The 17,213-nt window shown below is 46.2% G+C and overlaps 1 protein-coding gene across 10 annotated transcripts in view; it reads right to left on the bottom strand.

Moving 5' to 3' along the window:
* Positions 1-17,213, bottom strand: part of RAP1GAP (RAP1 GTPase activating protein) — a 140,616-nt gene that overhangs the window by 68,818 nt on the left and 54,585 nt on the right. For 7 of the 10 annotated variants that reach the window (XM_056543192.1, XM_056543187.1, XM_056543189.1 and 4 more), the window contains one exon: positions 11,373-11,463. The exons of the other annotated variants lie outside the window; for them this stretch is intronic. Coding sequence is in view for 3 of the 7 variants with exons in the window: in XM_056543187.1 (XP_056399162.1) it covers positions 11,373-11,463 (91 nt within the window). In the remaining 4 variants the exon portion in view is untranslated. The remainder of the gene's footprint in view (positions 1-11,372; positions 11,464-17,213) is intronic. 10 annotated transcript variants of the gene reach the window in all.

The following is a 17,213-nucleotide window of genomic DNA, read 5'->3' as shown; positions in this document are numbered from 1 at the left end:
GAGTTATCACTGTTATCTGTGGTGTTACATAGGACTGCAGGTCACATCTATACATTATCTGTACTCAGAGAGTTATCACTGTTATCTGTGGTGTTACATAGGACTGCAGGTCACATCTATACATTATCTGTACTCAGAGAGTTATCACTGTTATCTGTGGTGTTACATAGGACTGCAGGTCACATCTATACATTATCTGTACTCAGAGAGTTATCACTGTGTTATCTGTGGTGTTACATAGGACTGCAGGTCACATCTATACATTATCTGTACTCAGAGAGTTATCACTGTGTTATCTGTGGTGTTACATAGGACTGCAGGTGACATCTATACATTATCTGTACTCAGAGAGTTATCACTGTTATCTGTGGTGTTACATAGGACTGCAGGTCACATCTATACATTATCTGTACTCAGAGAGTTATCACTGTGTTATCTGTGGTGTTACATAGGACTGCAGGTCACATCTATACATTATCTGTACTCAGAGTTATCACTGTGTTATCTGTGGTGTTACATAGGACTTCAGGTCACATCTATACATTATCTGTACTCAGAGAGTTATCACTGTGTTATCTGTGGTGTTACATAGGACTGCAGGTCACATCTATACATTATCTGTACTCAGAGAGTTATCACTGTATTATCTGTGGTGTTACATAGGACTGCAGGTCACATCTATACATTATCTGTACTCAGAGAGTTATCACTGTGTTATCTGTGGTGTTACATAGGACTGCAGGTCACATCTATACATTATCTGTACTCAGAGAGTTATCACTGTTATCTGTGGTGTTACATAGGACTGCAGGTCACATCTATACATTATCTGTACTCAGAGAGTTATCACTGTTATCTGTGGTGTTACATAGGACTGCAGGTCACATCTATACATTATCTGTACTCAGAGAGTTATCACTGTTATCTGTGGTGTTACATAGGACTGCAGGTCACATCTATACATTATCTGTACTCAGAGAGTTATCACTGTGTTATCTGTGGTGTTACATAGGACTGCAGGTCACATCTATACATTATCTGTACTCAGAGTTATCACTGTTATCTGTGGTGTTACATAGGACTGCAGGTCACATCTATATATTATCTGTACTCAGTGAGTTATCACTGTGTTATCTGTGGTGTTACATAGGACTGCAGGTCACATCTATACATTATCTGTATTTAGAGAGTTATCACTGTTATCTGTGGTGTTACATAGGACTGCAGGTGACATCTATACATTATCTGTACTCAGAGAGTTATCACTGTGTTATCTGTGGTGTTACATAGGACTGCAGGTCACATCTATACATTATCTGTACTCAGAGAGTTATCACTGTGTTATCTGTGGTGTTACATAGGACTGCAGGTCACATCTATACATTATCTGTACTCAGAGAGTTATCACTGTGTTATCTGTGGTGTTACATAGGACTGCAGGTCACATCTACTACATTATCTGTACTCAGAGAGTTATCACTGTTATCTGTGGTGTTACATAGGACTGCAGGTCACATCTATACATTATCTGTACTCAGAGAGTTATCACTGTTATCTATGGTGTTACATAGGACTGCAGGTCACATCTATATATTATCTGTACTCAGAGAGTTATCACTGTGTTATCTGTGGTGTTACATAGGACTGCAGGTCACATCTGTACATTATCTGTACTCAGAGAGTTATCACTGTGTTATCTGTGGTGTTACATAGGACTGCAGGTCACATCTACTACATTATCTGTACTCAGAGAGTTATCACTGTTATCTGTGGTGTTACATAGGACTGCAGGTCACATCTATACATTATCTGTACTCAGAGAGTTATCACTGTGTTATCTGTGGTGTTACATAGGACTGCAGGTCACATCCACTACATTATCTGTACTCAGAGAGTCATCACTGTTATCTGTGGTGTTACATAGGACTGCAGATCACATCTATACATTATCTGTACTCAGAGAGTTATCACTGTTATCTGTGGTGTTACATAGGACTGCAGGTCACATCTATACATTATCTGTACTCAGAGAGTTATCACTGTTATCTGTGGTGTTACATAGGACTGCAGGTCACATCTATACATTATCTGTACTCAAAGAGTTATCACTGTTATCTGTGGTGTTACATAGGACTGCAGGTCACATCTATATATTATCTGTACTCAGAGAGTTATCACTGTGTTATCTGTGGTGTTACATAGGACTGCAGGTCACATCTATACATTATCTGTACTCAGAGAGTTATCACTGTTATCTGTGGTGTTACATAGGACTGCAGGTCACATCTACTACATTATCTGTACTCAGAGAGTTATCACTGTGTTATCTGTGGTGTTACATAGGACTGCAGGTGACATCTATACATTATCTGTACTCAGAGAGATATCACTGTGTTATCTGTGGTGTTACATAGGACTGCAGGTCACATCTATACATTATCTGTACTCAGAGAGTTATCACTGTGTTATCTGTGGTGTTACATAGGACTGCAGGTCACATCTATACATTATCTGTACTCAGAGAGTTATCACTGTTATATGTGGTGTTACATAGGACTGCAGGTCACATCTATACATTATCTGTACTCAGAGAGTTATCACTGTTATCTGTGGTGTTACATAGGACTGCAGGTCACATCTATACATTATCTGTACTCAGAGAGTTATCACTGTTATCTGTGGTGTTACATAGGACTGCAGGTCACATCTATACATTATCTGTACTCAGAGAGTTATCACTGTTATCTGTGGTGTTACATAGGACTGCAGGTCACATCTATACATTATCTGTACTCAGAGAGTTATCACTGTGTTATCTGTGGTGTTACATAGGACTGCAGGTCACATCTATACATTATCTGTACTCAGAGAGTTATCACTGTTATCTGTGGTGTTACATAGGACTGCAGGTCACATCTATACATTATCTGTACTCAGAGAGTTATCACTGTTATCTGTGGTGTTACATAGGACTGCAGGTCACATCTATACATTATCTGTACTCAGAGAGTTATCACTGTTATCTGTGGTGTTACATAGGACTGCAGGTCACATCTATAAATTATCTGCACTTAGAGAGTTATCACTGTTATCTGTGGTGTTACATAGGACTGCAGGTCACATCTATACATTATCTGTACTCAGAGAGTTATCACTGTTATCTGTGGTGTTACATAGGACTGCAGGTCACATCTATACATTATCTGTACTCAGAGAGTTATCACTGTTATCTGTGGTGTTACATAGGACTGCAGGTCACATCTATACATTATCTGTACTCAGAGAGTTATCACTGTGTTATCTGTGGTGTTACATAGGACTGCAGGTCACATCTATACATTATCTGTACTCAGAGAGTTATCACTGTTATCTGTGGTGTTACATAGGACTGCAGGTACACTCTCCCCTCCCCCATAAAGCCGCAGGTTCTCGGGCTGTACTCACACAGGACTCCTCCATGAAGGTCTCGTCCTCCTCCCGGGTCGCATCACTGCTGCTCCCGGCCATAGTGCAGCGCTCCCCGGATCCCGGTGCAGGTGTCTCCGCTCCGTGCAGCCGCCTCCTCCCCCTCCCGTACAGAACATCTGATGGGCGGAGGCAGGTGAGGGGCCCCGGGGCGAGGAGGAGCGGCGTGCGGGGCCCCAAGAAGAGTCGCCTAGGGCGAGGAGGAGCGGAGTGCAGTGCGGGAGGAGGAAAGTGCGGGGCCCCAAGAGGAGGAGCAGAGTGCGGGGCCCCAAGAGGAGGAGCAGAGTGCGGGGCCCCAAGAGGAGGAGCAGAGTGCGGGGCCCCAAGAGGAGGAGCAGAGTGCGGGGCCCCAAGAGGAGGAGCAGAGTGCGGGGCCCTAAGAGGAGGAGCAGAGTGCGGGGCCCCAAGAGGAGGAGCAGAGGATACGATCAGACGATCAGATACGACTAGAGTATGCGGTGAGCACAGAGCAGATTATAGCACCCGAATATTACCCCCCATATGCATAACACCCCCATATCTACCCTCTATATACCATTCCACATATAATACCCCCATATATCTAATCTTCCTCATCTCACACCTTATAATATTACACCGCCATATCTCCCCCTCTATATATCATTCATCATATACAATGTCTATATAAGACCTGAACAGATAACATTGAGTTATTATCCTCATATTCCATATCATCTCCCATATCATCTCCCATATCATCCCCCTATGTAATCTAACAGCGCTATATAATATAACATCCCCATATAATATAACACCCCATATAACACCCCCATGTCATCTCCCATATAAACCCCCTATATAACACCCCCATATAATATAACACCCCCATATCATCTCCCATATATTATATCGGGGGGTGTTATATTACATGGGTTTATATGGGAGATGATATGGGGGTGTTATATTACATGGGTCTATAACACCCCCATATCGTCTCCCATATAAACCCATGCAATATAACACCCCCATATCATCTCCCATATAAACCCTCTATGTAATATAATGCCTCTATATATTATAATACTCCCATATAATATAACACCTCTATATAATCTAACACCCCCATATAATCTAACACCCCCATATAATCTAACACCCCCATATAATATAACATCCCCATATAATATAACACCCCCCATATAATATAACACCTCTATATAATATAACACCCCCATATAGTATAACACCTCTATATAATATAACACCCCCCATATAATATAACACCTCTATATAATATAACACCCCCATATAATATAACACCCCCATATAATCTAACACCCCCATATAATATAACATCCCCATATAATATAACACCCCCCATATAATATAACACCTCTATATAATATAACACCCCCCATATAATATAACACCCCCATATAATATAACACCCCCATATAATATAACACCCCATATAATATAACACCCCCCATATAATATAACACCTCTATATAATATAACACCCCCATATAATATAACACCCCCATATAGTATAACACCTCTATATAGTATAACACCCCCCATATAATATAACACCTCTATATAATATAACACCCCCATATAATATAACACCCCCATATAGTATAACACCTCTATATAATATAACACCCCCCATATAATATAACACCTCTATATAATATAACACACCCATATAATATAACACCCCCCATATAATATAACACCTCTATATAATATAACACCCCCATATAATATAACACCCCTATATAATATAACACCTCTATATAATATAACACCTCTATATAATATAACACCCCCATATAATATAACACCCCTATATAATATAACACCTCTATATAATATAACACCTCTATATAATATAACACCTCTATATAATATAACACCTCTATATAATATAACACCCCCATAAAATATAACACCTCTATATAACACCCCCATATAATATAACACCCCTATATAATATAACACCTCTATATAATATAACACCCCCCATATAATATAACATCCCCATATAATATAACATCCCCATATAATATAACACCCCCTTATAATATAACACCCCCATATAATATAACACCCCCCATATAATATAACACCCCCCATATAATATAACACCCCCCATATAATATAACACACCCATATAATATAACACACCCATATAATATAACACCCCCATATAATATAACACCTCTATATAATATAACACCTCTATATAATATAACACCTCTATATAATATAACACCTCTATATAATATAACATCCCCCATATAATATAACATCCCCCATATAATATAACACCTCCATATAATATAACACCCCCATATAATATAACATCCCCATATAATATAACACCCCCATATAATATAACACCTCCATATAATATAACACACCCATATAATATAACACCCCCCATATAATATAACACCTCTATATAACACCCCCCATATAATATAACACACCCATATAATATAACACACCCATATAATATAACACCCCCATATAATATAACACCCCCCATATAATATAACACCCCCCATATAATATAACACACCCATATAATATAACACCTCCATATAATATAACACCTCTATATAATATAACACCTCTATATAATATAACACCTCTATATAATATAACACCCCCATATAATATAACACCCCCCATATAATATAACACCCCCCATATAATATAACACCCCCATATAATATAACACACCCATATAATATAACACCCCCATATAATATAACACCTCCATATAATATAACACCTCTATATAATATAACACCTCTATATAATATAACACCTCCATATAATATAACACCTCTATATAATATAACACCTCCATATAATATAACACCCCCATATAATATAACACCCCCATATAATATAACACACCCATTTCATCTCCCACCTCCTTCTTCATATATTTGGAGAAGATCGGTGACAACTCTGTTACCAGATTAATGTTGTCACCCAGCTTTTCCAGGAGCAGTGAGAACATGATGCCAGGACTGGGGTATACAGGGGTGTCCATGGTCAGTGATCATGTTCCTCTGCCGGGGGTCAGGTGTCAGACGCGGCTCTTCTCCTCCGCTCCCATTATGAGAATTATCCTGCTACAAAGAAATGACAGATGATCCTGACGATCACATGACAAACAGGCACAACAACAGCTCTGATGTCATGGGAGGTAGTGGGTCAGAACCAGTCTGAGATGGGAGGTAGTGGGTCAGAACCAGTCTGAGATGGGGGGGGGTAGTGGGCCAGAACCAGTCTGGGATGGGGGGTAGTGGGCCAGAACCAGTCTGGGATGGGGGGTAGTGGGCCAGAACCAGTCTGGGATGGGGGGTAATGGGCCAGAACCAATCTGAGATGGGGGGGGGGGTAGTGGGACATAACCAATCTAGGTGGGGGGTAGTGGGCCAGAACCAGTCTGGGATGGGGGGTAGTGAGCCAGAACCAATCTGGGATGGGGGTAGTGAGCCAGAACCAGTCTGGGATGGGGGGGGGGGGGGTAGTGAGCCAGAACCAGTCTGGGATGGGGGTAGTGAGCCAGAACCAGTCTGGGATGGGGGGGGGGGGGGGTAGTGAGCCAGAACCAGTCTGGGATGGGGGTAGTGAGCCAGAACCAGTCTGGGATGCGGGTTAGTGGGCCAGAACCAATGTGGGGTGGGGTGTACTGGGCCAGAACTAATCTGGATGGGATGTAGTGAGCCCCAACTAGTCTGGGATGGAGTGAAGTGGGCCAGAACCAGTCTGAGATGGGGGGTAATGGGCCACAACCAGTCTGAGATGGGGGGGTAGTGGGCCAGAACCAATCTAGGATGGGGGGTAGTGGGCCAGAACCAGTCTGGGATGGGGGGTAGTGGGCCAGAACCAGTCTGGGATGGGGTGTAGTGGGCCAGAACCAGTCTGGGATGGGGTGTAGTGGGCCAGAACCAGTCTGGGATGGGGTGTAGTGGGCCAGAACCAGTCTGGGATGGGGTGTAGTGGGCCAGAACCAGTCTGGGATGGGGTGTAGTGGGCCAGAACCAGTCTGGGATGAGGTGTAGTGGGCCAGAACCAGTCTGGGATGGGGTGTAGTGGGCCAGAACCAGTCTGGGGTAGAGGGTTGTTGGCAGACCAGATCCAGTCTGGGGTAGAGGGTTAAAGGAGAACTGCGGCGTACATTTTTTAAGTCCCCCTGTGCCCGGGCTCCTTACGTATCACCGGCGGAGGCGGACATCGCTGCCTGCACTGTGAGGTTTCGAGCCTAAGAAGCCAGAAGATATCTCCGCAACGGAGGAACGTAGGGAGGTGAGATAAAGTTTGTTTTTTATGTTTTTAGCCTGGGCACAGGGGGACTTAAAAATGTTACACCGCAGTTCTCCTTTAAGGATGGATATGTCCACTGTCCGCTCACTCATCTGTCGAGATGATGGAATAGCATTGGAGGAGGCCGAACAGAGGCCAAGCCCCACATTACTGATCAAGATGGAGACCGAACAGAGTCCAAGCCCCACATTACTGATCAAGATGGAGACCGAACAGAGTCCAAGCCCCACATTACTGATCAAGATGGAGACCGAACAGAGTCCAAGCCCCACATTACTGATCAAGATGGAGACCGAACAGAGTCCAAGCCCCACATTACTGATCAAGATGGAGACCGAACAGAGTCCAAGCCCCACATTACTGATCAGGATGGAGGCCAATGCCAAGCCCCACATTACTGATCAAGATGGAGACCGAACAGGGTCCAAGCCCCACATTACTGATCAAGATGGAGACCGAACAGGGTCCAAGCCCCACATTACAGATCAAGATGGAGACCGAACAGGGTCCAAGCCCCACATTACAGATCAAGATGGAGACCGAACAGAGGCCAAGCCCCACATTACTGATCAAGATGGAGACCGAACAGAGTCCAAGCCCCACATTACTGATCAAGATGGAGACCGAACAGAGGCCAAGCCCCACATTACTGATCAGGATGGAGACCGAACAGAGGCCAAGCCCCACATTACTGATCAAGATGGAGACCGAACAGAGGCCAAGCCCCACATTACTGATCAAGATGGAAGCCAAACAGAGTCCAAGCCCCACATTACTGATCAAGATGGAGACCGAACAGAGTCCAAGCCCCACATTACAGATCAAGATGGAGACCGAACAGAGTCCAAGCCCCACATTACTGATCAAGATGGAAGCCAGAGTCCAAGCCCCACATTACTGATCAAGATGGAAGCCAGAGTCCAAGCCCCACATTACTGATCAAGATGGAGACCGAACAGAGTCCAAGCCCCACATTACTGATCAAGATGGAGGCCAAACAGAGTCCAAGCCCCACATTACAGATCAAGATGGAGACCGAACAGAGTCCAAGCCCCACATTACTGATCAAGATGGAGACCGAACAGAGGCCAAGCCCCACATTACAGATCAAGATGGAGACCGAACAGAGTCCAAGCCCCACATTACTGATCAAGATGGAAGCCAGAGTCCAAGCCCCACATTACTGATCAAGATGGAAGCCAAACAGAGTCCAAGCCCCACATTACTGATCAAGATGGAGACCAAACAGGGTCCAAGCCTCACATTACTGATCAAGATGGATGCCAAACAGAGTCCAAGCCCCACATTACTGATCAAGATGGAAGCCAAACAGAGTCCAAGCCCCACATTACTGATCAAGATGGAAGCCAAACAGAGTACAAGCCCCACATTACTGATCAAGATGGAGACCGAACAGAGGCCAAGCCCCACATTACAGATCAAGATGGAGGCCAAACAGAGGCCAAGCCCCACATTACTGATCAAGATGGAGGCCAAACAGAGTCCAAGCCCCACATTACTGATCAAGATGGAGACCGAACAGAGTCCAAGCCCCACATTACAGATCAGGATGGAGGCCAATGCCAAGCCTCACATTACTGATCAGGATGGAGGCCAAACAGAGTCCAAGCCCCACATTACAGATCAAGATGGAGACCGAACAGAGGCCAAGCCCCACATTACAGATCAGGATCGAGGCCAAACAGAGTCCAAGCCCCACATTACAGATCAGGATGGAGGCCAAACAGAGTCTAAGCCTCACATTACAGATCAGGATGGAGGCCGATCTCACATTACAGATCAGGATGGAGGCCGATCTCACATTACAGATCAGGATGGAGGCCGATCTCACATTACAGATCAGGATGGAGGCCGATCTCACATTACAGATCAGGATGGAGGCCGATCTCACAGTACAGATCAGGATGGAGGCCGATCTCGCATTACAGATCAGGATAGAGGCCGGTCCCACATTACAGATCAGGATGGAGGCCGATCTCACATTACAGATCAGGATGGAGGCCGATCTCACATTACAGATCAGGATGGAGGCCGATCTCACATTACAGATCCGGATGGAGGCCGATCTCACATTACAGATCAGGATGGAGGCCGATCTCACATTACAGATCAGGATGGAGGCCGATCTCACATTACAGATCAGGATGGAGGCCGATCTCACATTACAGATCAGGATGGAGGCCGATCTCACATTACAGATCAGGATGGAGGCCGATCTCACATTACAGATCAGGATGGAGGCCGGTCTCACATTACAGATCAGGATGGAGGCCGATCTCACATTACAGATCAGGATGGAGGCCGATCTCGCATTACAGATCAGGATGGAGGCCGATCTCACATTACAGATCAGGATGGAGGCCGATCTCGCATTACAGATCAGGATGGAGGCCGATCTCGCATTACAGATCAGGATGGAGGCCGATCTCACATTACAGATCAGGATGGAGGCCGATCTCACATTATAGATCAGTATGGAGGCCGATCTCACATTACAGATCAGGATGGAGGCCGATCTCACATTACAGATCAGGATGGAGGCCGATCTCACATTACAGATCAGGATAGAGGCCTATCTCACATTACAGATCAGGATGGAGGCCGATCTCACATTACAGATCAGGATAGAGGCCGATCTCACATTACAGATCAGGATGGAGGCCGATCTCACATTACAGATCAGGATGGAGGCCGATCTCACATTACAGATCAGGATAGAGGCCGATCTCACATTACAGATCAGGATGGAGGCCGATCTCACATTACAGATCAGGATAGAGGCCGATCTCACATTACAGATCAGGATGGAGGCCGATCTCACATTACAGATCAGGATGGAGGCCGATCTCACATTACAGATCAGTATGGAGGCCGATCTCACATTACAGATCAGGATGGAGGCCGATCTCACATTACAGATCAGTATGGAGGCCGATCTCACATTACAGATCAGGATGGAGGCCGATCTCACATTACAGATCAGGATGGAGGCCGATCTCACATTACAGATCAGGATAGAGGCCTATCTCACATTACAGATCAGGATGGAGGCCGATCTCACATTACAGATCAGGATAGAGGCCGATCTCACATTACAGATCAGGATGGAGGCCGATCTCACATTACAGATCAGGATGGAGGCCGATCTCACATTACAGATCAGGATAGAGGCCGATCTCACATTACAGATCAGGATGGAGGCCGATCTCACATTACAGATCAGGATAGAGGCCGATCTCACATTACAGATCAGGATGGAGGCCGATCTCACATTACAGATCAGGATGGAGGCCGATCTCACATTACAGATCAGTATGGAGGCCGATCTCACATTACAGATCAGGATGGAGGCCGGTCTCACATTACAGAGCTCAAAGCTTTACACCCTATTGCCTCTCACCGATTGTCCTTTCCATATAGTTACCTGCGCAGACGTAATGACGTAGTGTTTAGTTGCGGTTAGTGGCGGATTTCATGCAGTTAGTAGAGTTAAAGAGACAGGAGCCTGAATACAGGCTGTCAGCATGCAGTACAGTCTGTACAAGCCAGGGGGCAGCATGCAGGGAGCCTCTTACCTTAAATTGGGGAGCACTTTCAAGGGGGGTGGAGTTGGCTCTGGATAGATCTAGGGTGTAAGAAATGAGCTGACTCTGCCCGTCATGACGCCTGGAAATGAAGGAGAGGAGAAAATATGAGATCACAGAATCAGTGACATCATCACGCCATAGCGGAACATATGTCATTGTAACGCAACATCAGCTGATCAACAGGGCGGGGACTGCACAAGGTCAGGGGGCAGCCCCCAAGGATGTGACAGCCCCGCAAAGATGTGACAGCCCCCAAAGAATGTGACAGCCCCCAAGGATGTGACAGCCCCGCAAAGATGTGACAGCCCCCAAGGATGTGACAGCCCCCAAAGGATATGACAGCCCCCAAAGGATGTGACAGCCCCTAAAGGATGTGACAGCTCCTAAAGGATGTGACAGCTCCCAAGGCTGTGACAGCCCCCAAGGATGTGACAGCCCCCAAGGATGTGACAGCCCCCAAAGGATGTGACAGCTTCCAAAGGATGTGACAGCCCCTAAAGGATGTGACAGCTCCCAAGGCTGTGACAGCTCCCAAGGCTGTGACAGCTCCCAAAGGATGTGACAGCCCCGCAAGGACGTGACAGCCCCCAAGGATGTGATAGCCCCCCAAAGGATGTGACAGCCCACCAAGGATGTGACAGCCCACCAAGAGTGTCACAACTTATTATATTCACAGTTAGATGAGGAGCGGGTGCGGCACCTGCAGGGTTAACCCTGTTCTGGGATCTGGGCCGCGCGGCCGCACCAGGATACACACATCCTGCTCACTCCTGTAATATGTGACAGCCGGGAAGTGTTACCTGAGATTAGATTACACCTGAGCCAGCAACAACTTATCCTGCAGACAGCCTCAAAAGTATGTGCCCCCGAGAGGAGGGGACTCAATACAACGTGCCCCGCCTCCTCTGTCCTCCACATTATATGGCGAATCACTATAGGCCTCCAGCGGGTCCAGTAATAAATACTTCAGGGGGCTACAACCAACCGGGATGTGTGTACCAAGCTATGTCTCTCCTGTGATGGGGGTTGTACACACCGCTCTCTCCTGTGATGGGGGTTGTACACACCGCCCTCTCCCGTGATGGGGGTTGTACACACCGCCCTCTCCCGTGATGGGGGTTGTACACACCGCCCTCTCCCGTGATGGGGGTTGTACACACCGCCCTCTCCCGTGATGGGGGTTGTACACACCGCCCTCTCCCGTGATGGGGGTTGTACACACCGCTCTCTCCTGTGATGGGGGTTGTACACACCGCCCTCTCCCGTGATGGGGGTTGTACACACCGCTCTCTCCCGTGATGGGGGTTGTACACACCGCTCTCTCCTGTGATGGGGGTTGTACACACCGCTCTCTCCTGTGATGGGGGTTGTACACACCGCCCTCTCCCGTGATGGGGGTTGTACACACCACTCTCTCCCGTCATGGGGGTTGTACACACCTCCCTCTCCCGTGATGGGGGTTGTACACACCGCCCTCTCCCGTGATGGGGGTTGTACACACCGCCCTCTCCCGTGATGGGGGTTGTACACACCGCCCTCTCCCGTGATGGGGGTTGTACACACCGCTCTCTCCCGTGATGGGGGTTGTACACACCGCCCTCTCCCGTGATGGGGGTTGTACACACCGCCCTCTCCCGTGATGGGGGTTGTACACACCGCCCTCTCCCGTGATGGGGGTTGTACACACCGCCCTCTCCCGTGATGGGGGTTGTACACACCGCCCTCTCCCGTGATGGGGGTTGTACACACCGCTCTCTCCCGTGATGGGGGTTGTACACACCGCTCTCTCCCGTGATGGGGGTTGTACACACCGCTCTCTCCCGTGATGGGGGTTGTACACACCGCTCTCTCCCGTGATGGGGGTTGTACACACCGCTCTCTCCCGTGATGGGGGTTGTACACACCGCTCTCTCCCGTGATGGGGGTTGTACACACCTCTCTCTCCCGTGATGGGGGTTGTACACACCGCTCTCTCCCGTGATGGGGGTTGTACACACCGCTCTCTCCCGTGATGGGGGTTGTACACACCGCTCTCTCCCGTGATGGGGGTTGTACACACCGCTCTCTCCCGTGATGGGGGTTGTACACACCGCTCTCTCCCGTGATGGGGGTTGTACACACCGCTCTCTCCCGTGATGGGGGTTGTACACACCGCTCTCTCCCGTGATGGGGGTTGTACACACCGCTCTCTCCCGTGATGGGGGTTGTACACACCGCTCTCTCCCGTGATGGGGGTTGTACACACCGCTCTCTCCCGTGATGGGGGTTGTACACACCACTCTCTCCTGTGATGGGGGCTGCACGTCTCACACTATGTCCTGTGATGGGGGCTGCAAGTCTCACACTCCGTCCTGTGATGGGGGCTGCATGTCTCACACTCCGTCCTGTGATGGGGGCTGCACGTCTCACACTCTCTCCTGTCATGGGGGCTGCACGTCTCACACTCAGTCCTGTGATGGGGGATGCACGTCTCACACTCAGTCCTGTGCTGGGGGATGCACGTCTCACACTCAGTCCTGTGCTGGGGGCTGCATGTCTCACTCCCTTATGATGGGGGCTGCACGTCTCACACTCTCCCTTATGATGGGGGCTGCACGTCTCTCACTCCGTCCTGTGATGGGGGCTGCAGGTCTCACACTCTCTCCTGTCATGGGGGCTGCACGTCTCACACTCTCTCCTGTCATGGGGGCTGCACGTCTCACACTCTCTCCTGTCATGGGGGCTGCATATTTCCTGCGCTCTCCAGTGACGGAGCCTCCGGGCATAGGTGGAGCTGGCAGCCTCCGTCTTGAGGCCACAGATTCTGCTGCTGATTTGTGTATTTACCTTTTCCCGGATATTGGTTCCCTTGGTAAATAAACCTCCACATGCAAAGTACGAGGCAGCGTGAGGCCGTACACGCTGAGCTCTGCTACATGCAGACTGGAGGCTGCAGATTTCCTGCACAGGAAAATCTTCAATGGCAAATATTGTCAGAGCCAACATGGGCATCAAACGCCTGCCAAGGACCAGGTCTCCAAAGGTCAGATCAGGGGTTCATGTAGCATCTGCCCAGGGGGCATTAACTCATGAAACCTGAAGGGGCAGGGGGGTAACTTGTAGCTGAAGGACCCCCGGATCACTAAGTCGGGAGAGGTACACTGGGGCACACGGAAGGCAAAGATAAAATAATACAGTGGTGCAACATGCATGGACAGCCTAAAGCCTGTCTGCCTTCTCCAGAGGATCCATTCTGTCCCTGAAATGTAAATCATGGCCTTTGTGCAGTGGTTTTCAACCTGCAGTCCTCCAGATGTTGCAAAACTTCAACTCCCAACATGCATGGACAGCCTAAAGCCTGTCTGCCTTCTCCAGAGGATCCATTCTGTCCCTGAAATGTAAATCAGGGCCTTTGTGCAGTGGTTTTCAACCTGCAGTCCTCCAGATGTTGCAAAACTTCAACTCCCAGCATGCCCGGACAGCCGTTGGCTGTCCGGGCATGCTGGGAGTTGAAGTTTTGCCACACCTGGAGGGCCACACTTTGAGACCACTGAAATAATACAAGAAATTCTGCAGGAACAAGGAGGATAAGAAGAGGAGGCGACGATACGGGACGAAGAGATGGCGGCGATCAAGAAAGCAGGGACAGCCGGTACATACGACCTCTCTCACAAGGTACTGACGTCTGTAGGGCGCCATCTAGAGCAAGTGTGGGTGCAGTGCAAATAAAAGTACATAACGCTAAAACTACCTGGAGCCGAGACTACGGAAGAAACCGCAGTGGCCACCGCCTATAGAGAACACTGTATAAGGGGCACTGACCTGCGCTGCCAACCTCCCAGCCTCTGCGCCAGTCCTCTACACCTTGTTATCTACCTGTGTTTGTTTTGCTGCCAACCCTGGGGAGCGGAGCGAGGGCACCAGGGAGCAGACAAAACATTTTACAGCATAGAAGCCATGCCAACAAACCTCACCGTGCCACCCAAGGGCTCAGAGGAGGAGGATGGCTGCCAACTGTACCCCAATATCTGCAAACTAAAACCGAGCCAAACAACAAGGATGGAACAAGGACAACCCAGATAGAGACTGAGTAAACTATGTATACAGCTCCTCATATATACAGGACATCCTCAGGATCTCCTCTCACAGTATATATATATATATATATACACAGCTCCTCATATATACAGGACCATCTCCAGGATCTCCTCTCACAGTATATATATATATATATATATATATATATATACACAGCTCCTCATATATACAGGACCATCTCCAGGATCTCCTCTCACAGTATATATATATATATATATATATACACAGCTCCTCATATATACAGGACATCTCCTGGATCTCCTCTCACAGTATATATATATATATACACATACAGCTCCTCATATATACAGGACATCTCCTGGATCTCCTCTCACAGTATATATATATATACACATACAGCTCCTCATATATACAGGACATCTTCAGGATCTCCTCTCACAGTATATATATATATATATATATATATATATATAGCTCCTCATATATACAGGACCATCTCCAGGATCTCATCTCACAGTATATATATATATATATATACACAGCTCCTCATATATACAGGACCATCTCCAGGATCTCCTCTCACAGTATATATATATATATATATATATATATATATATATATATATATATATACACAGCTCCTCATATATACAGGACCATCTCCTGGATCTCCTCTCACAGTATATATATATACACATACACACAGCTCCTCATATATACAGGACCATCTCCTGGATCTCCTCTCACAGTATATATATATATATACACAGCTCCTCATATATACAGGACATCTCCTGGATCTCCTCTCACAGTATATATATATATATACACATACAGCTCCTCATATATACAGGACATCTCCTGGATCTCCTCTCACAGTATATATATATATACACATACAGCTCCTCATATATACAGGACATCTTCAGGATCTCCTCTCACAGTATATATATATATATATATATATATATATATATATATATATATATATATATATATAGCTCCTCATATATACAGGACCATCTCCAGGATCTCCTCTCACAGTATATATATATATATATATATATATATATACACAGCTCCTCATATATACAGGACCATCTCCAGGATCTCCTCTCACAGTATATATATCTCCTCATATATACAGGACATCTTCAGGATCTCCTCTCACAGTATATATATATATATATATATATATATATATATATATATATATAGCTCCTCATATATACAGGACCATCTCCAGGATCTCATCTCACAGTATATATATATATATATATATATACACAGCTCCTCATATATACAGGACCATCTCCAGGATCTCATCTCACAGTATATATATATATATATATATATATATATATATACACAGCTCCTCATATATACAGGACCATCTCCAGGATCTCCTCTCACAGTATATATATATATATATATATATATATATATATACACAGCTCCTCATATATACAGGACCATCTCCAGGATCTCCTCTCACAGTATATATATATATACACACACAGCTCCTCATATATACAGGACCATCTCCAGGATCTCCTCTCACAGTCTATATATACACACACAGCTCCTCATATATACAGGACCATCTCCAGGATCTCCTCTCACAGTATATATATATACACAGCTCCTCATATATACAGGACCATCTCCAGGATCTCCTCTCACAGTATATATATATACAGCTCCTCATATATACAGGACCATCTCCAGGATCTCCTCTCACAGTATATATATATATATACACACACACACAGCTCCTCATATATACAGGAC

This window comes from Hyla sarda, chromosome 10 (assembly GCF_029499605.1).
Source record: "Hyla sarda isolate aHylSar1 chromosome 10, aHylSar1.hap1, whole genome shotgun sequence".
Taxonomy (NCBI): Eukaryota; Metazoa; Chordata; class Amphibia; order Anura; family Hylidae; genus Hyla; species Hyla sarda.
Note: the sequence above shows the minus strand (reverse complement) of the source record. Positions and strands in the feature narration are given on the sequence as shown.